General features: G+C 57.3%; 1 protein-coding gene across 1 annotated transcript in view; it reads left to right on the top strand.

Annotated features, from left to right (window-relative positions):
• Window positions 1–27,343, top strand: part of KCNK9 (potassium two pore domain channel subfamily K member 9) — a 75,913-nt gene extending 48,570 nt beyond the window's left edge. The window contains exon 2 of the mRNA XM_047842842.1: window positions 26,502–27,343. Coding sequence (XP_047698798.1) covers window positions 26,502–27,343 — 842 coding nt within the window. The remainder of the gene's footprint in view (window positions 1–26,501) is intronic.
• Window positions 27,344–27,644: the final 301 nt, after the last annotated feature.

Raw genomic sequence — 27,644 nt, 5'->3', positions numbered from 1 at the left:
CGCTGGCTTTCCCAGGGTCTGCATTAGAAGCCCTTGGGCTTTGGCTCTGGCAGTCGTATGTGGGACCCCTGCTCCCCGGGATTTTGTGCAGCTGCAGCTGAGTCCCGATGGGAGATGAGGTTTGCTGCCCCCTCCAGGGAGCGCCCTCTGGACAGTCCGGGGGTCTGGGCGAGGGACACCTGTGTGGGCTCCCAGCGTCTCCTCCAGGTCCCCTCCCGCAGCCTAGGGACTGATCAGGGTGGCCTTGAACGTGGCCTCCGATTGGGGGTGCTGGCTCCACACTGACCAGCCCTGACCTGTTTGCTCCAAGCGCTCTGGGCTCCCATGATGCCTGCACAGTGTGTGACTGAGCAAGAGAAGGGACGTTCTTCCCCACCTTCTCCAAAATGCTTCCTGTTGGAATGGCAGGGAGGCTTCCTGTAAGAGGCAGCCTGGTGGAAAGGGATCGGCTTGGAGACACAGCGGTGGGCACAGCATGGCGGAGGGTGGGAACTGCTGAGTGAGGGTTCCTGGGGGCCCGTCTGGTTTGGCTGGCGTTGTGGATTTTTATACCGTTGGGCCCGTGTCACAGAGGCAACCCGTGGCCGTGGCCGTGGCTAGCTGGCTCACCGCACACCCGGGAGGCAGGGGCATGGCGCGGAGAGCATGAGGCCCAGCCGGGTTTAGGGCAGGTGGGGAGAGGCCCGGGGGCTGGGCCTCCTTGGCAGGACTGCGGAGGGGGTGGCCCTTGGGTGTATTGGGGCAGGGCGATGGACGGCAGGTGTCCCCTTTTGACCACAGTCCCCAGGTTGTGTGCTTGGGCTGTCAACCCCCCAGCCTTCTCCCCTGCCCAGGAGGGATGCTTCCTGGTGTCCCGGACGGACGGGCCTGCCGGAGCCAGCCTCATGCAGCCCTCTGCCTGAATAGGGTGGCGTTCAGAGGGGCGTTATTTGTTCTTCTGGGGAAGGGGGCCAGAGAGCTGTCCTGCTCGATGATGTCACAGTGGAGAGAGTGATTGGAGAGCGGGGTTGACCTCAGCATCACACAACAGATTCAGGGACCAAACCGCACTGGGCTTCTGGGTCCAGGTTCTAGAATCTTCTTTGCTCTCCCCCCCCACCCCCCTTCCTTGCGGTGTCCCTCAGTCCAGCGTGGGGCTGCCGGACCCCACCCACTTGGTGGCAGGGCACCCCGGCCAGAGGCTCCCTCATTTGGAGGCAGATCACCTCCCCGTCTCCCCGGGAACAGCACAGCTGAGCTCACCACCCCCTCCCCCAGCTCTAACACGTTCTGGAGGGAGGGTTCTGCTGCTGAGAGAAAGGAGTGTCTGTCCCAAGACCCTGATTCCCCCTGAACTTGTTGCTGGCGGTCCCTTCTGGGGGCCAGTCCTGCTAACGATCATCCGTACTCCGGGCAGGCTGTGGTTTCTCGGGGATGGTTTTGACTCCCAGGCCGGGCCAGGTGCAGGGAGACCCCGGTGAACGCGCGACAGGGCGTGTGGCCCGTCTCAGGGGGGTGGGCAAGCACTAAGATGCCAGAGCCAGGCCCGTGTCCCTCCAGTAATGAGGGACAGGCTCTGTGGTCTGCACCTGTGCTGAGCCCTGCATGCTGATGGCTGGTTTTCAGGAGGGCAGCGCTGGAGAGGGGAGTTCACGGAGTGTCCCGTGCCTTGAGGGCACCCGGCGTGGATCCAGCGTGCAGCTGCAGGGCACAGATGGCCCGGCCCTGCACGGCGGCCCAGACGTCCACCCCCAAACCTGCGGGTCACAGGCGGCCCTGTTGCGCCAGGAGGGAGGGAGCCTCTAGGGGCACCAGACTCTGGGCAGGTGACTCCCTGATCTTGTTCAACCCTCCCCAAGAAACCAGTAAAACCGAAACGCGGAAAGGAAGATAATTTCTGCGGAGGGATCCGATGAGAAGTGTGCCTCCTGACCGATGCATTCAGCAAGGACGGCCGGGGGTAACTATGCTGGGCTCCAGGTGACAGTATGCACCCGCGATGTGTCAGGGTCCCCAGCCGCGAACGTGGCACAGAAATACAGCGTTTCCTTCGCTGCTGCGGTGACAGCGGTGACGGCCACCGCAGACCCCTCCTCGGTTTGTTCGCGTGCGTGGTGGGAGACGCTGAATGTCAGCCAGAGGGTGGCGGAGATTAGGGCAGTGGTTTGATTTCCCATCCGAGTTCCTGGGGCCCCTGAATCCTGCCCACAGATCTGTGAGCAAAGGGCTCTGACACTGGCCAGCCTGGGAGCTGCAGGAGCCCGGGGCAGGGGACCCCCAGCCCGGTCCAGAGGGACCCGGGAGACAAGCCGACTGCCCTCCTGGGGGAAGGGGGGGCGAGGCGTCACAGGCCGAGGGACTCGCCCATCATCGTCCCGGCCACTTGGCCTGTCCCGTGAACAGATGAGCGTGGTGTGGCAGGAGCTGGGCGCGATTTTTTCAGTGGAGCGAGGACAGACTTAAAGAGGTGGGTCAGGTGACAGACGAGGGTGCCAGCGACCAGCTTGACCGCTGACACCCCCAAGGCAGCGATGGTCTGCAGGTGAGAGGGCCCCACCGTTATTTTATTTCAGCTCCGCGGTGCCTGTGGACGCTCGTGCTAGCTGAGGTTTGCTGATGTCCGCTGCTCTTCTGGGGCTAGAAGGAGTCCCAGCCACGGGAGTCGCTGTGACCTGAGCCCTGCCTGGAGGAGCAGGGGAGAGGTGGGGGGCGGGCAGTTGGAGGTATGTGTTAGCGGGCTCAGCGGAGGTGAGGGGACACGGACAGCGGCTCGGGCCTGGCACAGGCCTGCCCTCTCCCCCTGGCACCTGTGTGCTGAGGGGGCAGGGCCGGGGTCCTTACCTCACGTCACAGATGCGGATGCTGTCCTCAGGGAGGTTACGTCCAGGGCCCGGCTGGGCAGTCTTGCTGGCCTGGGTGGGGGCAGCCGGCTGGGGCTTGGCTGCGGGCTGGGCGGGGGGGGGGCTGGTTGGTTTGGAGCCTCAGCCGGGCCGGCCACTCTCTGCTCCGCGTGGGCTGGGGTCTTGTCACACGGAGGCTGAGCCCTGAAGGCAATCGGAGGGCGTAAGCCCGGAATCAGAAGTGTGTTGTCACCCTTTCTTCCTCTCCTTTGCTATTGTCCCTTTGGCTAAAACCAGCCCCGTGACCGGGCCCGGATTCCAGACCCCCAGAGCTGTGGAGACGGACCCACCGGCCAGTGCAGGGCAAAGGGCTTTGTGATTTGGTTCTCACCCTTCACCCACTTGCTCAGCTCGGGGCACTGACTCATCGTGTGCGTCTCAGGGTCCGCTGGCGCTTGTGGGCAGAGAAGGGGAGAGTGCTGGCATTTGCAGGTCACCCGTGATACGCCAGTGTGCCGTCAGGCCCTGGCGTCACCACTTGCTGGAGGCCTGGCCTTCGATAAGGCTGTTCACCTTCTCTGAGCCTCCAGATCCACTCCTGCGGTGACTGCTGTGGTCGGGAGAATTAGTGGGCTTATCCGCGTGGAATCACTTGGCATAGAGTGAATGTTAGAAGCTAATATTTTTTTTGAACTTTATTTATTTTGAGAGAGAGCAGGGGAGGGGCATAAAGAGAGAGAGAGAGAGAGAGAGGGAGGGAGAATCCCAAGCAGGCTCCACACCGTCAGCACAGAGCCCAATGCCGGGCTCGATCTCACAGACCATGAGATCACGACCTGAGCCGAAACCAAGAGTCAGACGCTCAACCGACTGAGCCCCCCAGGCGCCCCAGCAGCTGATATTTTCTATATGGAAAAAGTGGAGCTCAGAGAGGGGAAGCAACTTTCCTAAGGTGGCACAGCTCCCAGGCTCCAAAGCTCAGGTTGCATCGTCTCCGTGCCCCTCCCGTTTATTTAATTCGGATCACACACCGAATGGCTCTGTGGCCTGCAGAATACATCTGGTAAAATCCACCTGGCAGCAAATGCCCAGAAGATGTCAGAGGCAGCGGGGCCGTGCAGGGGGCTCGGGGCAGGAGCCCCTCAGCAGGTTCCGGCAGGGGGTAAGGGCGCTGAGGCCTGGCAGCGGCTATGGGGGGGGGTGGGCTGTGGGACGCGGATGGATGGAAGGCATGAGACTTAGGGACCACCTGGAAGCTGATGTTGGAGACCCAGGCGGGAGCGGGGGGGGGAGGGCTCTGATTGTGGCCTGCCCGGGTGCAGAGGGGCGGTCACCACTTCCAGCACAGGAATTCCTGCTGGGGGTCCCTGCCCCGGGGAGAGAGAGGCCCTCTTGGGTCCAGCCTAACTCTGGGGAGGGACAGCGGCCACCACCTGAGGTGAGGGGACCCCAGTGGCAACAGGGGGGTGGGGTGGGGGCTCTTCCTTCTCACGCTGGCACGGGGGCATGAAAGCACCTGGGAACCGAGGCTTGTGCCCACAGCAGTGCCAGTCCTCGGCCACCGCAGGGCAGAGGGAGCAGGAGGCAGACGGGGAGAGGACTCCGCTCTTTCCTGCGGTCTGTCCCTGGGGTCACACAGGCGGGCCTGTGAGGGAAGGGGCAGGAGGCGTCCCGGCCAGACCAGGGTCCCCTTGCGTTCCTTCCTGTCCCCGTCTGCATCCCAGCTACGGTCCGCACTGGGCGTAGAGGAGGAGACGAGATTCAGATGGAGTCTGAGAGGACGCTTAGACTAGCTTGGGGTTTGAATAACTGAAAGGGGCGGAGAAGTTGTGGACTCTTCCCCAGGTGTCCTGAATGGGCGATGGGACGGTTGACAGGGCGTGGTTGAAGGCGGTGACGGAGAAAAATCTAACCAGCGGTTACAGCAGTGACGTTCTGTTTCACGTATTTGGGGCTCTGCCGTTAGGTGTGTGAATAATGGTGGTGCCTTGCTGACAGATTGAGCTTTGACTATCGTAAAATCTCCCTTTTTGGCTCGAGTAAAAATTTTTGTCTTAGAGTCTGTTCTGTCTGATGGCAGTATAGACGCTGTGGCTCTTTTGGGTGGTTTGCGTGATTTTTCTGTCCTTTTAAGTCAAACCTGGTTGTGTCGTTGAATCTGAAGTGTGTCTTTTATAGACAGCATGTGGCTGGATCATGTTTTGTCCATACTGCCAGTTTTTTCCTGTTGATAGTAGTATGCGGTCAATTTATATTCAGTTACTGATAAGGTAGGCTTTAAGTCTGCTGTTTTGCGGTTTGTTTTCTGTATATCTTTGTGTGTGTGTGCCTTGATTCCTCTGTTATTGCATTTTGTTTTTAAGTAGATATTTTCTAGTATACAATTTGGATTCCTTTGTTGTTTGTTTTACTGTGTTTCCTGAATTATTTTCTTAGTACTTGCCCTGGGGGTTATAATTAACATCTTAACTTTTTAAAGTGTAGTTTGGATTAATACCAACTTAATTTCAATAGTATGCAGAATGCCACAAAACTCCGTTCCTCTCTCTTCTCTGCTCTGTTATTATCATACAAATTACATCTGTATATGTTCTGAGCCCTTCAACACTGCTTTATTATTACTGCTTTATTCAATTGTTACTGTTTAGTGAGACCCCATTCTACTTTCCTGTAAGTCTTTAGATGTGGTTTCTTTTATTCTTTGAACATATTTGTAACAGCTGATGTATCTCTACTAATCTCTGGATTCCTCAGGGACATTTGCTACCAACTGTGTGTTATTCCTGTGGATGGGCCGTCCTTTCCTAGGTCTTTGTGTGCCTTAGAATTTTCTGTTCAAAAGTAACTATTTAAAATGATACAATATGGCAACTCTGGGAATCAATTCTCCCTCCTCGCAGGGTTCAGTGTTGTTGCTGTTTGTGTTTTGCTGGATGAATTCTGTAACATCTGTAATCTTTGTCACATGTGGCCGCAAAATCTCTCCTTGGTTTGCTTCGTGGTCAGCTAATCATTGGACAGAAGTTTCCTTAAAGGCCTTAAGCCAGCAGGTCCCCCAGTCTTCTCCAAGAGAAGCTATGTGTGTGTGTGTGTGGTGGGGGGGGTACGCAGTGCTCTGGCAGGACATTTACAGCTATCTTAGCCTTTGCTTCCTGCTTGTGCGGGGCCTCAAGGTCAGCCGGAAGTGAGGGATGGGGACCACCTCAAGGGTTTCCTGGTAACGTGCACAGCCCTGTGTGCATGTGTGGCCTTTTTGGTTCCCATGGGTGTATTGGAGTGTCTCAAAGTCTCCCATTCTCCAGTTTTTCTTTTCTAGTTTTAAGGTCACCCTCTTATGAGCTCCAACTAGTAATCCCCATTCAGGCAACTGTAATGTTAAAAAAATGGCCTGTGATTGTTTTCAACAAATGTCCTGGCGATATGGTTTATCACTGAGCAGGCTCTGAGTCAGATCACATAAAGACAAACCATGGAAATGGAACTTTACAGGGAGCCGCCAGATAGGCCAAATAATGGCATTTCTGTTGGGGTGAGGTTTTGGGGAGGGGGTGCTCCAGACTTGCTCTGCCCCCTTCCTGTGGCTGGTGGATGCTGTTTTTCATAGAGATCGTGATTGCTGGGCTGTTGGTTTTCAAGGCCATCTCGGAGCTGGGAACAGGGAGGTGGGAAGAGGGTAGGTGAGTTGGAACACCATAAAGCTTTCCTTTTTTTCTGAAATGTAGTTATTTTTCTTGGATAAACACTTCTTGGATTATTGCAAGCCTGCAGTTAACTTCCAGGTTTCAAAAGAGTGGATTTAAAAATATTCTTTTTTAATGCTTATTTTTGAGAGGGAGGGAGACAGAGTGTGAGCAGGCGAGGGGCAGAGAGAGAGGGAGACACAGAATCCGAAGCAGGCTCCAGGCTCTGAGCTGTCTGCAAGGAGCCTGATGCGGGGCTCAAACCCATGAACTGTGAGATCATGACCTGATCTGAAGTCAGACACTTAACTGACTGAGCCCCCTGGGCGCCCCTCAAAAAAGTTGATTTAGATACTTTCGGGAGTGTTCTCATGGTTTTGGAGGAGAAGATCTTTCACAGTCCTTACCCTGCCACTCTGGAAGTTGTCTGGCTGTCAGTGAGGTTCTGTGACCTCAGAAAGCACGTTAAGGATTGGGTTCATCAGCAGAAGCCGGGACTCGACCTCTCTGAACATGTTTCTTCTAGGAAAACGGGAGCAATCATCCCTAGCAGTTGGGGGGTACTATGAGAAGAAGGTTCTCTTTAGACCCTTCCCTCAGGAAAGGAGACGATGAAGCATCTCTATTTTTTAATTTTGTGCAGTGCTCATCCCGCGTTCTGGCATTTCATCGGTGTCTGGTCTTTTTACGTGGTAAGAATAAGATCCCAAGGGCCGGAAATGGTGTGCTTTTGGCCAAAACACAAATGGTTATTAGCAATGGAGACAAATTAGAGCCCCTCGGATTCCCTATTTAGCTTATTTAGGTGAAGAAATTATGGTGCGTCCGCTTGAAGCTTACGAAGAATTAAAAATGATGTTTGTGAAGAATTTTTACCGGTAATATAACGACACAAACATTTTCTTACAAGAAGGCCACATAACTGCTTCTCTAGAGTTTGCTCTCAGCCCTGGAAGGTGTGTTCGGCAGGAGGATTTGGAAGATATGAGAAAACGCTCACGAGGCTGCCTCTTGAACTGGTCGGTCTGTGGGTAATGCTCTCCTGCTTCCGTAGCCTTTTAAAAAGACTTTTCATGACACTTTGCAGCGAGCATTATTCCTACAATTAGCAAATTACAAATGGAAAAAAATCTAAGAAGTAGGAAATAAAGTAGCTGGGAGTCTAGGAGATAAATTAAGAAGGATTAGATCTGTGGGGATTTCTCCATTTCTTGTTTTGCGTTTCAGGTTTTGATCTCTGCAAGGTTACGTGACTTGCCCAAGGTCACAGAGCTGAGGCAGGGAGGGGCTGGTGCCAGGACCCGGGTCTCCTCGAACAGTGAGGAAGGGTAATCGGATCACAAAGCAGCCCCCTGGAGCTGCCGGCCTGCTCCCTTGCTGGTGGTGCCCAGCGCTGGGCAGTGATGGGAACTGGCGGTGACAGATTCTGGAGCCAGTCCACCCAAACGACTGTCATCCTTGGCTTTTTTCAGGAAGGGTATCAGGGGCGATGCTGTGGTCAGGCATGATTTTCTCCCTGCAGGGCTGGTGGAAGGAAGCTTGATCGGTGGGTATTTGCCTCTGGGGACCCCATGGGCTTTTGCCCCTGGGGACCCTGTGGACGTCCGCACAAACTGCACAGGCCCGGAGACCCATCCCGTCTCCTGCCTCATGGCAGGCCCCGGAGTGGGCACCAAGCCCAGAGCCCCGCATGTGGGGGCTGTGGCTCCTCGACTCGTTTGGGTGGTTCTGCCATGCTGATGCCGGGCCTGTGCCCAGGGTCCTGGTTCTATGGGTCAGGGTCAGGGCTGGGAACCTGCGTGTTGACCAGCACTCTGTGGCTTCCCAGGGACGTTTTGTGGCCACACTTTAAGGGTGGTTGGCCCCTCGGCAGGACATGATGCGGGATTTGGCAGAAAGATGTGGGGGTGGCCCAGGGCTGGCTTGGGAGGAAAGGTGACCACTGTGGGGACGTCCTTGTGCTCGGGCCTGGGCTGCACGGGTCCCACACAACGCCCACCTCACTGGGCTGGGGAGGGGCTGCGGGCCCTGTGACAGAGGAGGACACCAGGCTCGGCCAGCGGCCGGCACGAGGACCGGCCGGTGCAGGGCTGCCTGGACATCGGCCCTGTCCTCAACGGCGGGGACGGCTTTCCTGCCGCAAGGCTGACCCGGCCCTTCCAGCAGGTCGTCCTGGTCGAAGACTGTGTTCTGGGGACAGCTTTTGACTGTGGGAACGAGGGGGATGGCAGACGGGATTCAGTTCCCACTGACATTTGTGGAGGGCCCACTGTGTGCTTCACGTCTGTGACATCACAGCCGCGGTGCCCTGAGGAGGAAGCTCGGAACAGAAGGCTGCCTTGTGCTCTCTCTAGCGTCGACACGGCACCTGCTGTGTGCCTGGCACCCCGTCAGAGTTCGAGCGCTCCGCAGGGTCGCTCCTTTGAGCCCTCACAGCCACCCCAGGCAGCAGGGCCAAGCTCACCCCCAAGGGACACGGGAAATGGAGCCCCAGAGAGGGAGACTGTGACCTGAGCCCAGCGCTCTTCCCAGACCCGTCCCGTGAAGGCTGCCTTCCCCAGCACGGCCCCCCGTGGCCAGCATCTGGGCTCTCGGAGGGGCCCCCCTCCGTGGCAGCCACAGAAGCTGAACTTGTCCTTGTTTTCCCCCCGGGGGGATGGGGGGGCTGAGCAGGGGCCGGGCCTGGTCCTGGCAGAGAGAGCTCATGGCACCCCGGGCTGGGGTGGCCCCCGCGGTCCGGGCTCCTTGGCTGAGGCTGTGTCCCTCCCCGCCCCGTGCCTCCCAGACACCAGGCCGCTAACAAGACAGGTGCAGGGCCGTTCTCACGGTCCGGGCCATCCCTCACCCACAGACAGCTGGGCAGCCGCTTTGATTAAAAGGGCTCCGTGGCTCCGGAGAGATGAATCGAGGCCAGCTTGTGTTTATAGACGCCTCCTGCAGACAGGGATGGAGGTGTGCGGCTGTTCCTTCCCCACAGGGCAGGTGGGCGGGCCGCTCCAGAATCCGAGCGCGGGGCCAGGCTCCCATTTACAGGCAGGGCCTGGGCGGGGGGCTGGGCAGGTGAGACCCTGAGTGGGCACAGCTTCCCTGTGCCTCACTTCTTTGCCTGTGAAATGGGCTTATTAGCGGCCCACCCGAGAGTTCTTCCCTCACACGCTGTGTGGCATCCTTGTGAGCGTTGTGCCGACTGTCCCCGGCGGCTAGAGCTTGGAGAAGAGGGCCCCGCACAGAGCGCCCTCCTGCCCATCACTGTGCTGCGGTCAGCAGAACCGTGGCCACCGCTGTCACTGCTCCCCAGTGCCTGGCATGGTGCCCGACCCGTGCTAGGTGCCCAGTAGTCACCTGGCGAGTGAGTGCACTAGATAAGGTGCCCACACGTGCCAGGCACTGGGAATGCCGAAACGAACGACACGACCATTTCATCCCCCGAGATAGGAAGGAAGGAGGTGCCCCCAGCCCGGACGGTGACAGTCTGTTCGTGTGACGGCAGGCGCACCCCCCTGACGTCGGGGCCCTCAGCCTGCCTCTTGTCCACGTCGACACTTTCCGCTTGCCTCTCTGTGGCCTTCCCTCATTCCTGCCCCAGCCTCCTTCCCCGCCCTGCACCCACGCCCCTCCCACCCTCCTCTGGGACAGTGAGCATTGCTCTGTGGACAAGCTGAGGCCACCCTGGCAGCAAGGTGGCCCAGGGGACAGGGCTGTGGGGCAGATTTGAATCTCTGCTTTGCCAGGTTGACAGTGACCTTGTGCTTACTAACCCCTGAGCCTCAGAGTCCGCGTTTAAAATATGGGTACAGCACTTTGGTGTTTAGGACAGTGCCCGGCACATGGCCGACATCCTTATGCTCTTAATGGTTTTGTTTGCTACATTTTTTTAAAATTTATTTTTGAGAGAGAGAGGGAGACAGAGTGCGAGCGGGGGAGGAGCAGAGAGAGCGAGACACGGAATCAGAAGAAGGCTCCAGGCTCCGAGCTGTCAGCACAGAGCCTGACTTGGGGCTCGAACCCACAAACCACACGATCATGACCTAAGTCGGACGCTTAACCGACTGAGCCGCCCAGGCACCTTGAGGTGTCTGTCTAGGTGGCTTCTCCCCACCCCCAGGGCGACACCTCTTCAACAAAGCCCCTGAAAGTTTCTGGCAAAACACAAGTGCCCCACACACCGGGAGGGGGTCCCCCCACTGAGGAGTCCAGGGCAGGCCCGGTGAATTGATTTCTTTATAAACTACTTACCACCCCCTTCATTCAAGGGTGCGGTTTACTCAAAGCTTCCATCCCGTGTGTAAGGAGACCAGGTGGAGAGACACCACAGCAGACCTTCCTTACCCAGCTGTTTGGCAAGCACCCGCTCCCTGTGTGCCCGGCACGGCCCCAGGACTTCAGAAAGAGTTGGGGTCAGAGCTTGCCCTTGAGGTGCTCCTGCTGGTCTGGGGAGAACAGATGCCCCCCTGCCCCCCACAGTGCAGATAACCCAAGTGGCTTCTGTGAAGGGCCCTTTCCAGGGGGCAGGAGGGTGTGGGAAATCTCAAGAGGTGGCCAGTGATTTGGTGGGCTTGCTGCCTGTGTCCCGCGGACCCCGCAGGGAGTGAGGGCCACAGGGGGGCAGTGGCGGGTCACTGGCACACAGACACAAATGCATCCTGCTGGGCAGATGAGGAGGACGTAGCAATAAGAGAGGGGCTTTGCGAACGCGTGGTCTGCACTCCGTCCACAGATGCATCTGGAGGCCTGCCTTTCAGAGAAGGGGAGCATCGGCCCCCCCCCTTCCTGGGCCTCCCTCCCTTAAAGCAGTAGCCGCCCGGAGCTCCCTGGTGGTTGTCTCCTTCATCGGGGTCTCTACTTCCCTCTGACCTCTGAGACAAGTCCTGTTCCCCTGCAGATGGTGCTTACATGGTCCCAAAGCCATTTGAACTTGGGACCACCAGCCTGAGGGAGCCAGAAGCAGGAGTGCTTTGACTCAGCACCCTGGCTCCCCGCCGCTGAGCTGTCCCAGCCCAAGGCTGAGGGAAAAGGGAGTGAGCCTGCAGGCAGGGTGTCGAGCAGAGGAGGGGGTGTTCAAGGCCGGCAGCTCTGCATGTGCAAAGGTCCTGAGGCATAAGGCAGAAGAAATAGGAATCGTGTGCACCTGTGATAAACTCCTGGACAACGTTTACCCGCTATCTTGGAAACTGAAAGGCAGAAGCCAAGACCAGAGGGTCCAGGGAGAGGCCCCTGACATTAGGGAGGCACAGGCCTGGTACTCGTATCTGTTATCTTGAACTCCCAGCAAGCCTCGGGGGAAGGTGCTGTGTGTACTTGATCTCCAGAACAGACCAGGTGCAAGGTGCCAAAGCCTGTTCCTGAAGTTGTGCAGGTGAACAGGAGTCAGGCCGAGCTGGTCTGCCTCTACGTCTGGGTTTTTCCACTCTGCCTTGAGACTGGGAGACCTGGGGTTACTGTTCTGTTAGGGTGGGTCTGGGCCATGTGTGTCTGTGCGTGTGCGCGTATGTTCTCCCGCAGGTGCCGGAGGCAGCCTTTTCACACGGTCTTGACACAGGGTGGTTTTGTGGCAACTGAGGATTGTCTATGTAGGATCGTATGTCCTCGGGCAAGTGACTCGGCTGAATTAATCCTTACAACTTCAAGAGGCTGGCGGCAGTGGTATTCTCGATTTGCCAACAAGGAAACCGAGCACAGAAAGGCTATGAGCTGAGCATCGTTCTGTGCTTTTTATCAGCGCTCACGTTTAATGCGTGTTTACCACTAAAAGTTAGGGAGTGGGGGGAGTGGGGGGAGTGGGGCTAAGATTCTTCAGTTTTTCCTGCTCCTTTTTCATGACTCTCCAAGAGCATCCAGGGCCACAGGGGTCGTGCGTGTGTGAGTCTGCGTGGGCCTGTGTGTGTGTGCACCTGTGTGTGCCTGGGTGTGCACATGTTCCTGTGCCTGCACACATCCCTGCGTGTGCACGGGCCTGCGTGTGTCTGTGTGTGCACATGCACAGGACCTGAGATCCAGTTTCCTCCCGTGTGAAATGGACGGGACTGTGCCAGTGCTGACCGCATGGCAGGTGTGAGGATGGGCTGGAGAAGGGTTTTGTGGGGTCTGTGTCCACATGCAAGTGTGGGTTCTCCTCGGGCCTGCTGGGCCATGTCCGTCTGTACGTGTTTGCCGTTGGGGTCTGGCCTCTCAGCTCGTAGACCGCCATCTCTATGACGCGTCACTGCAGGTGTGGCCCGAGTCTCAGGGGCGTGGTGCAGTACAAGCGACTTGTCCTCTTGGGTCAGCAGGGCTGTGTTCTGTGTGGTTGTTCAGGAACCCCGGCTCCTGACAGCCAGAGGCTCTGTCCTCCCGAGATCCTGAGTCTTCTGCAATCTTCAGGGAGAGGGAGGGAGAGGGGGACAGAGAGGGAGGGGGACAGAGAGGGAAGGGGACAGACACACTCAGAGAAGGAGAGGAGAGAGCGAGAGAACTGTGAGGCCGGTGTTTATGGGCCAGGCCGGAACCCTGCTGCTGTCACTGAGTCATACGCCGTGTCTACTCGCAAGGGACGGCGTGGGCCAGCTGTGTGCGCACGAGCAAGAGGAGGTCACGCATGTGGGTGGGCACCAGCGGGCTCGAAACCGCCCTTTCCTGTTGCTTCTAGACAAAATGAGCATCTCCCAACGCTTGAGGCCCTGGAAGGGAGCGTGCTGCCATCCGTCTCCTGCAGCTGCTGCGTGTGAGCAGGAAACGAGTTCAATTCCGCCAGCTCAGATGTGCTTAGAACAAGGCCTGGTACCATCTCTAGGGGCACTGGCCCCCCTATGGCTCTGATGTGACCTGGCTTCTCTTTGGGTCCGACCGGCACGGCGGGAGCTCCATGGAGCAGCGGGTCCCCAGGGGCCTAGGTAGAAATGCAGAGTCCTGGGCTCCCAGCCCTCCTGACTCAGGACCTGCACTATAATAAGATCCCAGGCTGTCCAGTCCCCGTGAGCACCAAAGTTTAGGAAGCAACGCCTCAGAAGCCACAAACGCAACGCTTTTTACCTTCATTTCGGCGCGTTAGGTATCTGAGAGGCACGGGTGTTTGTAGTTTACCATTTTCAACTCGGAATGTGCGCCCTTGTCTTTGCTCCCCAGGCCTTGTTGGCCCCACGGGTCATGCCCATGTCACAGATGAGGGATGAGGACCTTGCCATCAGGCCCCGTAACTCCATGCCACTTAGATCCACGTGTGCCCGGGCTCTTTTGAGGATTCAGAGGAAGGAGGAGAGAGCCTTCCTGGAGAAGGTGGCATTTGCACAGGGTCCTTTGAGAGGGCAGGGAGCATCTGAACAGAGCGGTGGAATCTGCCGGCCCCTGGGGCCATGGCCACCTGCCTAGTTTTGGCTGGTTCTTAGAGCCAAGAGTAATTTGGCATTCAAGGCTCTGCATGTTCTGCCCTATTGGTCTTTCTGGTATGAATTCTCACTTCCTTCCTCCCGTGCACTCCAGGGTGAATTAGCCCCGAAAGACAGTCTCCACATCAGACAGCATGAGTTTTAATATTTTTGACTTGGTTTCTCTTTTTAAAAAATGTACCAGTTATTAAAGGGCGTTAGGCCTTGCTTGACTTTACATTTTCTTATTCTACCATTGACTTTCAAAAGTCAGCCAAATTTTATATACTTATTCCTATGATCTTAGTAAAAAAAATTTTTTTACATGTCTATTAGAGCACGCATGGGGGCGGGGGTGGGGAGGAGCAGAGAGAGGGAGACACAGAATCCGAAGCAGGCTCCAGGCTCTGAGCGGTCCGCACGGAGCCCGACGTCGGGCTCGAACCCATGAACCGTCAGATCATGACCTGAGCTGAAGTCGGTCCCTTAACTGAATGAGCCACCCAAGCAGCCCCCGAACTTAAGTTTTTAAATATGGGTTTGTTTTTACCACATTTTCTTCTGGTTTCTTTTTGGGGGGATTTTGTACTGTGGGGGAGGAGGAAAGGAGAGAAGAACAGAGTGAGGAGCTTTTTCTTTTTTTTGTTACTAGGAAGGGACGCAGGAGGGCAGGAAGGGAACCACGGGCTTCTGGCACTTTCTGGAAGGGGTGGGCGCCACCACGCCCACAGTGGGGTCGCGGTCGTGCCTGGGGCCTGCGTGGGAGCCCAGGTGGGGGCAAGGCACGTTTCCACGCTGTGGAGGTGACAGCACGCACCTGCAGAGGGTGTCCCCTCCCCCCAGAGTGAGGGAGTCTTTAAACCATTTAGCTCAGTTCCTGGCCCAGCCTGCGCCCTCGGTATAGGTGGTTGCGGTCATTAGCGCCGCGTTATTACAATCGTTCCTCTGTGTCGTCAGCGCTGCCGCTGACTGATGGGAACTTCTGGGAAGAGACTCCGCGCATGACAAGGATCACTGAGGAGGAGGAGAATGCGCTCTGGATGCCGCCCAGGGAAACGTGGGCTGCGGGCCGGGCTGGCGGCTCTGCGGGCGCCGAGTGCCCGCCAGAGGGCGCCCGAGCTTCTTTGGTCGCTGAGCGGAGCGCCCTGGCCCCAGAGAGGGCCCGACCGGGAGGATGGGGTCATGGCTTCCGCCAGTCCCCGCCCCACGCGCGCTTCCCTGTCCCCTGGAGGGGGCGCCCCTGCAGGAACAAGCTTGCCTGGTGGGTGGTCGGCACTAGCCTCTCCCAGACCTAGCCCTGTAGTCCCGGCTTCTGTGCTTCCGGCTTAGGGTATTCGAGTGGGCGGGGCTGACCTTGACCTCGCCCTGCCCCAGGTGTCAGAGCTGCTCCCCCCCCCCCCCCCCGCCCCCGCTACCACCCCAACCCCCCGTGGGTGCCTCATCAGAGCCGGGCAGCCCGGCAAAGCAAGGCGGGTGTATCGCCATGTATCTCACGGCAGGAGGGAGCGGGCTGGGCCACTGCCCGCCCCACGGCCTGGGCCTCCGACCCTGGTCCAGGTCCTTTGCTCCGACTCTGCCCGCCAGGCTGTGCTGTCAGAGCTGCCTGCCAGGGGGGCCTTGTGTTGGAGGAGGTGGCCCGTGGCTGGTTCAGGACGGATGCCTGTCACCTGCGTCCAGAGGCCCGAGTGGGGGTTGGTTAAGGGAGCCCACAGGACTGTGATGAGGCTTGGGGGTGGAGGGCAGGTGTGAAGGCTGCGTCGCCCCTGCACCCCCAGGAGGCTGGCAGGGAGGGCTGTGCTGCCCAGAGTCCGGGCTTCTCCTGGGTGCACTCAGTCTGCCGGGGGCCCTGTGCCCAGGCCAGCTCAGCCTCTCCTTCCAGAACCCCACCGACCCCCAGGCCTCCGCCACTCCTCCCTCCCTCAGCCTCAGGGAGAAAAGGGGGAGAGTTTTGCTTTAAAAATAAATAGCTTCTTTACTCTTTCCATTGAAGTAAAATTCACGCAACATGAAATTCACATTTTAACGTGTACAATTCAGTGGCATCTGGTCCATTCGTAATCCCGTGTGATCACCACCCCTGTCTAGTTCCGGGACATTTTTATCGCCCCAGGAGAAAACCCCGGGCCCAGCAGGCAACCACCCCGTATTCTTCCCTCCCCCAGCCTCGGTCGACCGCTCACCTGCTTCCTGCCTCATGGATTTGCCTGTTCTGGGCCCCTCGTGGAAGTGGAGTCCTACAGTATGGGCTCGGTGCCTGGCATCTTTCACTTGGCGTGATATTTCAAGGCTCATCCACATTCTACCATGTGTCAGAATATCCTTCCTCTTCAAGACTGAGTAATATTCCCTCGTGGGGGTAGACCACAGGTTGCTTGTCCATTCATCCACGGGGGAACATTGGGGTGGTCTCTCCCTTTTGGCTGCTGTGAACATGGGCGTACGAGTGTCTAAAGACTTATTGTCGAGTCTTTGGGTGTAGACACGTACAGTAGAAGTGCTAAGAATAACGTTTAAAGAATGCATTTCTTTGTTACCTGGGTCGGCGCCGAGAGCGGAGAAAGCTGTAAGGCCTGCCTCTTGCCTTCCCGCGGACTCCTGGGTGGGCACACCGCCTCCAGCAGGGCCCCCCTGGATGCACCTGTGCCCCCAAGGGTTCCCTGATGCCCACCTTGCACAGTTGTTTTAGGGACTAACGGAGACGTGTGTGTGGCCGTCCGGGCTGCTTTTCGTTCATCACTTGGGATAATAACCTGTTACTTGACCCCCACTGGACCCTCCCAAGGTGAAGGAAACGGGTGGAGGTGCAGCTGGGGTCTGGGCCAGGCTTCCTGTGAGTCTGAGAGGGCGCTCCCTCCTGAGGGATGCCCGCAGACCGACGAGAAGATAGGATGTCCGTTTGGCGGAGCTGCGGGAGTGGGCGCCAGGCCGACGTGCCAAGTGTGGAGGCTCCCTGTGGCCAGCACGGGCTGTGCCCGCACCCAGCACCCCGCATCCAGCCTGCCCCGCCCTCGCACAGGACAGAAGAGCAGAGAGGCCGGTCAGGCACTCTGGTCAGAGATTCATGCCTTTTATAAGCTTAGACAATGTTTTGTTTTTACATTTTAAAAGTTTTTTTTTAATGCTTTTGATTTGTTTTTGACAGAGCATGAGGGGGAGAGGGGGAGAGGGGCAAAGAGAGAAGGAGACACAGAATCGGAAGCAGGCTCCAGGCTCTGAGCTGTCAGCACAGAGCCCGACGCGGGGCTCAAATTCACGAACTGCAAGATCATGACCTGAGCGGAAGTCGGACGCTTTACCGACTGAGCCACTCAGGTGCCCCTAAGCTTGTATAGTTTCCAAAAATAAATTTTCAGGTCCCCTTTTCCCCCTAAGACATAAAATGAAGGGAAACCAAAAGGGAACTATTTGGGAAATTAATAATAATCTTAAAAGTATCTGAGGGAGATGTTCTCTCATTAAATAAGACCAAATCTGCCCGATTTTCCTTCAGAGAACACAGAGTGCCAAACCTGTGAATCAGCAAATCACTGGGGCCTCCTCATGGCTCCAAGAAGGGCGAAGGGCTGGGGACTTGGAATCCATGGGCTCTGGGCAAAGAGCCTCAGTGTTCTCATCTGTGAGATGGGTTCGTGCATTCTGTGGGGGTGGAGCTCCCCATGGGGATTGTGGGAGGGGCTTCAGTCTACCCAGGAGGACTGTGCCCGCCTGGGTGTGGCTTTCCCGTCTGCGTGGCGGGAGGCAGGGCTGGCCTCAGCCCACTTGGGGAGGAGCTTCCATGGGCGATGGCACCTGTTGCTGCCTTGGGTTTGTGCATCTGTGAGACGGACTGGCTGGTGACTGCTGTCCCCTGGGCTCGCGACCGTGGAGGGTTGGTGGCAGGGAGTGACGAGTGGCGGGCTCACTGACCTCTCGTTCCCCCTGTTCCCCCACCTCCGCTTTCCAGCCTTCTGTCCTGCCCTTCTTACCTCCTTTCCCCCCATTTCTGGAGCATCACGACCTCTTGTTTTAGACAAACAGATGGTCTGTTTTGTCTCGTTTTGTTTGGCCTGTGCCATTAAAATGTTTAATTAGACACCAGTTGGATTCTACATTTACAAAATCTGTATTTCCAGCTTCTCTTTAAAAATCAGGAAGTTGGGCCGCCCTGGCCTGTGCCCTGTGGCCGGGCCCTGGAGAAGCTGCTCTTTCTGGGGACTGGGCCGTGCCACTGGCCGCCTGCCGGCTTGCCTCGCCTCCCCCACCCGTCTGCCCTCGGACGGATCTGAGGCGCTTGTGGGAGAAGCCGTGTCAGGTGCGGGGAGAGTGACCTACAGAGGACTGCGTTGTCCATACAAAACTGTTGCTCGTTATTTTTAGTCATGCTAAGCAGTAGAGCATGTGGAGTGTTAACCAATTGCAATCAAAACACCGGCTGAAGCCAAAAGACTTATTGGGGACCAGGCGGGACCGTCTGTGAGCTGGGCTCAGACACAGGGGTGCAATGATCCGCCCGGTCTCTCCGGTCAGGGATTTCTCCTCTGTGGTTGCACCCATCCTCATGGTGCCAAAATTACTTCAGCGGCTCCGGACATCACGCTCTGGCACCCTACTAGTCTGGCGGGAAAGAGCCAAAGGCTCATTGGTTCGGGGGGCTCGGCTAGCCACCCAATCAGAGCCCACAAGAAGCACCGGACCCTCTCAGGGGTCGAACAGAGACCTGCACATGAGCCCAGCCCAGGCGCTGGTACCCAGCTCTGTTACGTTGCAGGAAGGCAGAGCCGACTTGGGGAAGCTGCAGGAAGGACGTCCCTCTCGGATGGAAGAATGGATGTGGACAAGCTTTGTGGACAGGCAGGGCCCCGGAGACAGAACTCACTCACACAGTGATGCATCCTTCTAAACTCCAAGTGCCTCCCCCGTGCCACACTCTGGGATCACAGAGGTGAGTCAGGAGTGGGCAGAACTGTCCTCAGAGCTCACCTTTGTGAACTGTAAGGTGCCGTGTAACCCCAAGGGACTGCTTCCCTCCACATTCCCCCGTTAGAGAGAGAAAGCTCAGGCTTCGAGGGTCTAGGTGGCTTTCCCAAGGTCATGGTCAGTGAGTGGAAGACCTTGGGACCTGCTGATCCTACCCAGGAACCTCCTGAGAACCCGTCCTGCCCACTCTCCACCCCCTGGTCGCCCATGAGTCATTTTCCTTTTTGGTGTCAGCAGACACCTGGGTCTTAATAATCATGCGGCGCTCACTGGGGGCTTGAGCAAGGCCAGCTTCGTGGGAGGGTGCAGGAGTGAGATGCGTGTTGCACACAGAGGTAGGGGAGCCAGCCAGGAAGCACAGGGGGCTGAGGGCGGCCCCCCTCCCTGGCACCTCCCTGAGTCATTCTTTAATGCAGTGTGTGCCTATTTTAATTCCTATCGGCACAAAAACCTTGTATGTCCTTTATAAACATTTCATTCTCTTCCGGTAGCAAGTTTCCCACTACCCAAGGCCCATGTAGCCATCTCGCTCCCTGTGTGGGGCAGTCTGTCCCCAACCCGGGCAGCTGTGGGCTGGAGCTGACAGCCCCCACCACCCTCACCCAGCACCTGCCTGTGATGGCTCAGGGAGCAGCCCAGCCCCCCTGAACTTGACAGAAGAGAGTGAGGGTGCCTGGGGAGGGAGGGTGACCATCCAGAGTCGGGGCTCCAACCTGAATTGGCCCCATGCCGGGGGCCAGTCTCGTCCATTGCCATGTCCTGGGGTGGAATTCTGGCCAAGGGATAAGGGCAGGCTTCAGGGAGGGGCAGTCCCCAGCAGGAAGTTTTGCAAACTGTTCGGTGCTATGCAAGCCTGAGGAAGTCCTTTAGGCCAGCTGTTGATGGGCCTAGATTTCCAGGGAGCTAAGGGGAGCCACAAAGAGTTCTTGAGCACCAGCGTGCCAGGAGCAAGGCAGCTCTGTGACCCACACTGTCTGGCTGCCTTACTTACTTTTCACAGTGGGGAGAGCCTGCCGGACCCTCACGGCACCTTTAATGAATCACTGCCCGGAACAGGGGCCAGGTCTGGGAAACTTCTTGTGTCTCGTGACTGTCAACTTCTGGAAAGTCTAGTAGGAGCCAGTGAGGAGCACAAGGCGTCTTGGAAGGGAGGGCTGCCTTCTAGCCACAGCTGGTTCTTCAGGGAGCCCCAGACCCAACAGAAATGATGAGTGTTATTACCCTCTTCCCTGCATCTTTCCCCTCCGGAAAGCTGGCGCCTATTCATTTTATTTGTTAGCCAGCTGCAGCCGGGAGACGCAGGCGTCTTCTCTGCAAAGCCTCTCCCGGGACAGATCAAGGAGACCCAGGAAGTATATTAAAGAGGCCATGAAATCAGGCTGGATGATGCAGTGTCTTAGGCAAAGCTGCCCCCAGCCGTGCTGGGCTCGGGATTGGCCAGGACTCCAGGCAGGGCCCCGGGGACAGAAATCATTTACCCAGTGATGCATCCTTCTAAACTCCAAGTGCCTCCCCCGTGCCACACTCTGGGATCACGGAGGTGAGTCAGGAGTGGGCAGTACTGTCCTCAGAGCTCACAGTCTGGCCAGAGGGCGGTGGAAGGGAGGGAGGCCAGGACCCCCTGCCCGTGGCCTGGCCCACAGCAGCCCAGCTGTGACTCTCTGTGGGTGAGAGGGGAGTACAGTCTGGGTGGTGATGGCCTGGTGTGTGGAGTGGTGGGCGACCTGCCTGCCCCTGGGCCTCGCTTTGCCTCTCTGATCGTGGGGCGGGTGACACGGGCCTTTTCCAGGGTCACTGCACGCATGCCTCGTAACGAATAGCCTCGCGGCTCTTACGACCCTCCAGCCCCCTCCAGGCTTAGCAAGTAGGTGCTCTCCTGGGGGTGGGGGTTCACGTGCTAGAATCTGGGGCAGGACACGGGGCACGGGTCTTCCTTCCCATTCTCCCAAACCTGCTTCACCGCACACACCCACGTTGGCCCTGCCCTCCCTCACCCCCTGCCCTGTCCTTAGCGCTCCTGATGGGCTCAGGCCCTGCCACCTGCTGACAGAGAGCTCCTAGGCCCGGGGAGGGACACTGACTGGTGAGAGCGAGGTCCGAACGCCACGGAGGTGGGCAGCCTGAGCAGTCTGCAGCCACCTCTCCTCCCGGCAAACTCCTACCTACCCATCAAAACCCTGGAGGCTGCGTAGAGGCAGTGACTGCAGGCTGATGTCCCCGTCTGACTTGGGTCCTTCCTCTGTGCTTCCTCTGCTTCCGGCATGGGCCTCGTGCTAGAACTTTGCACCCGGCAGAGCAGATGATTCTGACCCTGCTCACCTCCCTGGAGTTGGCAGTCAGGTCTGTCTTCCTCTCTTGATTCTCCAGCAGCCCACACAGGGCCGGGCCTGGCCCGGGGAGGGCAGTAGCTGTAGTTCAACCCGTGCCCTCCCCGCCCACCGCTTCCTGGGCCCTATGCAATGGCCCCGCCTTAGCCAGTGCGCTAAGCTGGGTCTCAGGTGCCGGGGTCCCTCTGGCGAGGACTCTGCTGCCTCATGGCACTGAGGTCCCTTGAATTCGATTCCAATCTGTGTCCTTGTCAGCTCCTGTGCTGGGCCAGGAACCCTTGAGCCTCTACAGCGTGGGGACTGGACTCGAGCCGGGGCCACTCAGCTCTTTCCTGGCCAGCCCCAGGCACCCCATGGCACCGCACAAACACCGTAGATGGGGGCGGGTAGAGCCTTGGCAGTGGTCGGGAGGCTAAGGCTACAGCAGGTGCTGGGGGTGAGGATGGGTCACCTCCTCAGACGGACTCACGGGTGACTCGTCGGAGCTTCAGCACCCGGGAACTCGGGGAGCATGGTGTTTGGGGTGCAGCACCGGGGGCAGCTTTTCAGACTGTGCGCTGTCCTTGTGAGCAGGCCCCGGGGCTGGCCCCACACCCAGCAGCCACCCAAGCAGCCTGTCAGGGCCAGCGCTGGGGCCACAAGCAAGTCCGTCCCTGACTCTGCACACGTGGAAAAGTCTGCAGGAGGCACGACTGGGTGCGGACGGACAGCATGAGCGGCTGTGCCCCTGTGCACAGGGAAGTTTGCACCCAGTAGTGCGTGCTCCGGCTCGTGAGCTCTGGGTGTTGGTCAGCGCTGGTCACCTGCAGGGCTGGGGAATGATGACCCCGCCTCTCCAGGGCGGCTGCAAGCTGGTCTACTGTCCCCTTTTCAGCCTCCTCTTCCACCTCCATCTAGTGAACTGAGTGACCCTGCAGAGGTCACAGGCCCGCAGCCCAGAGGCAGGCACCAGATACCTGGTGTTGGTATCTCTTCTGGGCCCTGTGCATGCCTCCTGAATGCCGTGTCAATCATTTTTTGACACTGCTTTGCCAGAAGGATGGGTTATTCATACGGGGGGGGGGGGGGGGCGGGATGGGCAGTGTAGTCCTCGGTGGGATCTCTGATGTTATGTTGCCTCTGCAGGGCCCAGAGGTGGAGGGGGAACTGGCCCGGGTGCGTGGGGAGCCTGGGGACTTAGTGGGAAAGCCTGGACGGGGATGTGGCTCCTGAGCTGCCAGGACTGGTCCTAACCAGGGGTTGGGGGACGGGAGATGATCAAGGACAGGGGCGGCTCAGCCTGGAGGTCCTCGGTGGCCTGGACACCCATGTGCCCTCAACTTCCCAGGACCCATCGTGCCAGGCATCGGGCAGGGCCCTGGGCCCAGGCTGGCTGGCTAGAGCCCCTTGGGAGATTTTGGGAGAAGTCCCTGTGGATCCCCCGTGACAAGCACAGGTCCTGGTGCGCAGTCTCCAGTCTGGACAGAAAACACATGAATCGTTGAATGAATATGGCACCCAACCCAGGGAGGCCGGGGTGTACTTGTTCACGCATGGACGGAAAACCCCGTCTTTCAGGGCCTGAACTGTCACACAGGTTCCATGAGACCCCAGAGATTTATGCCTCATTCTCTGGGGAAGGAGCGATGGCCTTCCCAATGTCTGGTGCACGTGCTCTGCTTTCCTCTCATACGTGTAACTCAGATCGCATGGATGCTGTTGAATTTCAAATCCTTGCATGTAATCCCTGCAGCATATACAGGAACAGGGTGTACCCGTCCTGCGCATTGAGTGACTCTACACCACACATTGCACATAGAACGTGTCCTTGAACGCGGGTGTGCTAGGAATACAGCGTATGTGCCTTTTGGGTATTGGTGTAATGCAGGTGGTTATGGGTCCCGTTCCGCGTACACGTTCACGCTGGTCACAAAGTTCCTGTCTGTGCTGTGGACGTCCTGTGTGATGTACCTGTAGACGCTGCCCTTGTGTGTTCCACAGATAGCTTGTGCATACTTTACATGCACACGTGGTTATTTGTACCCCTGGTTGTAGTGTTGTGTCACAGCAGAGACAGGAAGTGGGTCTGGTGGAGAATACATGCGGTGTGTCGGTTGGGGCCTGTGTAGGAAGCAGCACTCTCAGTTCGAGCAGTCAATTAATGGGCTGTTTATAGATTCTTCTGGAAAGGGTGAGTCTGGCGGAGGGAAAGCCACCAGGGAGGGCGTGGCTCCCTGGCAAGGTGCGGTCTGCGTTACTGGGACTGTGGAGAGTGGCTCGAGGCTGTGAGGCTGCTGGCAGATGAGGCTCATGACCAAGGTCCTGGTCTTCTTCTGGCCTCCTGGCGACCTAACTGGAAGCCAGACAGCAGGGTGTTGAAGAGGTCCTGCCTGGCTGTCTCCTCCTCGGAAGGTCCTGACCTCTGGGGGCATCCATATCCCAAACTCGGCAACACCTGCACCTGACTGCTGTGTGTCACCACTGTAATGGAGCAGCGGGATACGCCGTGGGGGCACCAGAATGAGGAAGTGCTTTCATTATGCAGCAGGACAGATGGCCGGAGAACCGAACCACCCTGCCACGGGCTTGGGGCTGCTGTTCCCCAGGGCCACGTGAAGGAAACGGCTTCTGACCATCACTGCTGACAGGTGTGGGTGGGGCCCGGGAGCCCCATGAGCAGCTTTTGACCCAGCAGATGCATCATTGGTCTCCTCTAGTAAATAGATTGCATCCAGAGCCATCAGCTAACATCACCACCTTTCTACGTGTCCAACAATCTACTGTTTCCCCACCATCCATCTGGCTTTGGTATCTGCCACGCAGGTGAGCTATATGGAGACATAGTGGGACTCCCACCCCTGCATTTTGTATAAATATAAACCCACTTGTTTACTGAGATGTGCCTCATTCTTTCCTGAAGACCTAAGCTTCCATCTGGTACCCTTTCCCTCTAGGAAGAAGAGCTTCCTTTAGTAATTGTGCCGTGCAGATCTGGGAACAAGTTTTCTTTCATGTTAAAACGTGCTTTGACTTCATTCTTTAGAATTATTTTTGTTATTTTATTTTTGAGAGAGAGTAAGCAGGGGAGGGGCAGAGGGAGAGGGGGACAGAGGATGTGAAACGGGCTCTGTGATGACTGTGCAAAGCCCGGTGTGGGGCTCGAACTCATGAACCGTGAGATCATGAACTGAGCCGAAGTCAGACGCTTAACTGATGGAACTACCCTGGTGTCCCTTGACGTCACTCTTAAATGCTGTTTTCTGTGGATGCACAATTCCAACTTACCAGTCTTTTTTTGTTTGTTTCAAGCTCCTTAAAGATGTTCTTTCATGGTTTCCTGGCTCCTATTGCTTAGGATTAGAAGGAGGAGTATTGAGATGGTTTTCCGTGTGATGTCTTGTTTCTTTCTGGCTGCCTTCAAGACTTCTCTCTCTGGTTTTTAGCAGTTTGGCTCTGATGGCTGGTTTTCTTTGGAGTTCTCCCGCTTGGAGTTCACTGGGCTTCTTGAATCTGTAAATCTGTGTCTTTCACCAAATTTGGTCCATTTTGGCTATTCACTTTTTTTTTTTTTGGTCTTGCTGGGATGCCTTTTGATATTTTCCTAAAGGTCTCTGAGGCTTTGAGAATTTATTTTTAATCTGCTTTTGCTGTTCTTCAGGGTGATTTCTGTTACTATCTTGGTTGCTCCCCCCCTCGGCTTTCTCTTTCCCATTTTAGCCTTTCTGGCCTGACTCCAACTTTGTCCTGTCGTTTTCCCTCTTGTGCAAGGACGATGGGGTTTCTGAGGGGTTGGAGCTCCGTGCTGGCCCAGTGGGATTGAGGGCCAGAGAGGATGAAGAGAAGGCGCCCTGGAGGCAAGCATAGGAGGTCACTGCTCTAGCAAGATTAGGGCCCTTGGGGCAGGTAGGGCATGCACAGATTCACGCCAGGGGAGAGACAGACAAGCTGGCCCTAAGTGATGTGGCCCTGGTAGAGAGCTGGGGGCTTGAGTAGTCAGACTGTTTCCTAGGGGGGAGAAGGGGCAGGTGGAGGTCTGGGGGACTGGTTGGTCCCTACGGAGGTACCAGGCCCTGACTAGGTGCTGACTCAGCAGATCTGCACAAGCCAGTCCCAGTGGGGACTGGGACTTACATGGGATGATAGTAACAGGAAGAAACCAGGGTTGGTGCCCAAGATAGTGCACATGATTAAAGAGCTATGGGCCCATAATGGCTCGGGGTAACATCAGGGAAGCCTTTCTTGATGGGGCAGGATTTGACATGTTGGTAGGTCTCAGTCTAAATACCGCCCCAGGATTCAGGGTTTGGTTTGTTTTTTTCCTGGACAGTATTAGTTCCAGAATTTGAACTAGAGCCTACCGAGTCTCATGTTCTTTCTGCCATATTATGCGGACCCTATCCTGGCTCTCACATGATCACTAACTAGCTGAATGACCCTGGCAGGTGCCTTCACCCTTCAAGCACTGCCATCGTCATTCAGAATGTGAGGAAAATACAGCTCAACTCTGTAAAGTTGACACGGGATGGATGAAGTTGCATGAAGAGTTTGAGAAGCACTTACACATGGGAGGTCTGGAAGGATTCTTTGGTCCCCTCGTTCCTGAGAAGCCCCCATTCACAAAGTGGCACAATGTTATTCCTTCATTTGTTCAATATTCTACCTGCTACCTATCACCTTGGGTGGGTGGGGGGGTGAGGGGATCCAACCGTGAACAAAGCAGATACGAGTCTTTGCTGTCGTGGTGTGTATATTCCACTCTGCAATGACTCCTCTTGTCAACATCCGCCTTATTCTTGGTGCCTGAAAACTCTGGGCTCAAATCCCAGCTCTGAAGAAATCAAGTTATCCTGCTATTAAGTAACTGACTCAGTTTTCCCGCCCTTGGTGTTGGACTCGTCGTGCCGGGTTTGGAAGGTTGTTAGGAGGTCAGAATGAGGCACCGTAGGACCAGGACTCAGCAGAGAGGCAGCAGCACTGGTGTTGCATGGTGGGCATATGTAATATTCTCCCTTGGGCTCACTCCTTCTGCAGTCTTCTCATTAGTGAGTGTGCGGCTTTTCCTTTTCAAGCTTTGCTTTGCTCTAAGAGGAGCAGGGAAAGGCCCTCCGCACCTCTCTGAACGGCCCCAGATGAACCACCCCCAAGTCCCTCCCCACCCCTGAATTGCAAAGGACCCTTGACCGATTCTTCCTTGTTCCTCTCCCCCGCCTCTCCCGGCCTCCACCGTCTTCCAGCCCCAGCCTCCAGCGACCTCTCTTCCCCGGCTCGCCCTTGTCCTCCTCTCTCCCTCCCTGTCTGTCCCAGCCCCACCCCAACGGAGATGCCCAAGTGCAACCCCACCCCAGAGCTCACGGGGCCTCTCCTCACGCCTTCTCCCTGTTTTCTCACCCCTCCCCTCAGGTTATGGGCACGCGGCCCCGGGCACCGACGCAGGCAAGGCTTTCTGCATGTTCTACGCGGTGCTGGGCATCCCGCTGACACTGGTCATGTTCCAGAGCCTGGGCGAGCGGATGAACACCTTTGTGCGCTACCTGCTGAAGCGCATCAAGAGGTGCTGCGGGATGCGCAACACAGAGGTGTCCATGGAGAACATGGTGACCGTGGGCTTCTTCTCCTGCATGGGGACGCTGTGCATCGGCGCGGCCGCGTTCTCCCAGTGCGAGGAGTGGAGTTTTTTCCACGCCTATTACTACTGTTTCATCACGTTGACTACCATCGGGTTCGGGGACTACGTGGCCCTGCAGACCAAGGGCGCCCTGCAGAAGAAGCCGCTCTACGTGGCCTTCAGCTTCATGTACATCCTGGTGGGGCTGACGGTCATCGGCGCCTTCCTCAACCTGGTGGTCCTCAGGTTCTTGACCATGAACAGCGAGGACGAGCGACGGGACGCCGAGGAAAGGGCGTCCCTGGCCGGGAACCGCAACAGCATGGTCATCCACATCCCCGAGGAGGCGCGGCAGGGCCGGCCCCGCTACAAGGCGGACGCGCCGGACCTGCAGTACGTGTGCTCCTGCACCTGCTACCGCCCGCAGGAGTATGGGGGCCGCCCGGCCGCCCAGCAGAACTCCTTCAGCGCCAAGCTCGCCCCCCAGTACTTCCACTCCATCTCGTACAAGATCGAGGAGATCTCACCAAGCACGTTGAAAAACAGCCTCTTCCCCTCCCCCATCAGCTCCACCTCCCCCGGGTTACACAGCTTTACTGACAACCACAGGCTGATGCGACGGCGGAAGTCCGTTTAGGGTGCGGGGCGTGCCGGGCAGGCGGGAAAAGTCGCTTGTCCTCCTTGACGTCAAGTGCCACCGGCCCACCTCGTCTTTTCGTTCTCATTTATTCGTTCCGAGCATCCTTGGTTGTGATGGTCATTGTCACGATTACCTTCCCTCCTTCCTTTTCCCTCCCCCCCCCAGGTTTCACGTCCTCCCCCACTGCCCCCGGCGAGACAGAGCAGGCCCAAGGGGAGAGAAAGGCCCGACTCCCTCTGAGACTCGCGTCTGAGCATGAAGCATGGATTCCTTCCTCCCTTCCTTCCTTCCCAGCGAA

Source organism: Prionailurus viverrinus, chromosome F2, assembly GCF_022837055.1.
Source record: "Prionailurus viverrinus isolate Anna chromosome F2, UM_Priviv_1.0, whole genome shotgun sequence".
NCBI lineage: Eukaryota > Metazoa > Chordata > Mammalia > Carnivora > Felidae > Prionailurus > Prionailurus viverrinus.
Note: the sequence above shows the minus strand (reverse complement) of the source record. Positions and strands in the feature narration are given on the sequence as shown.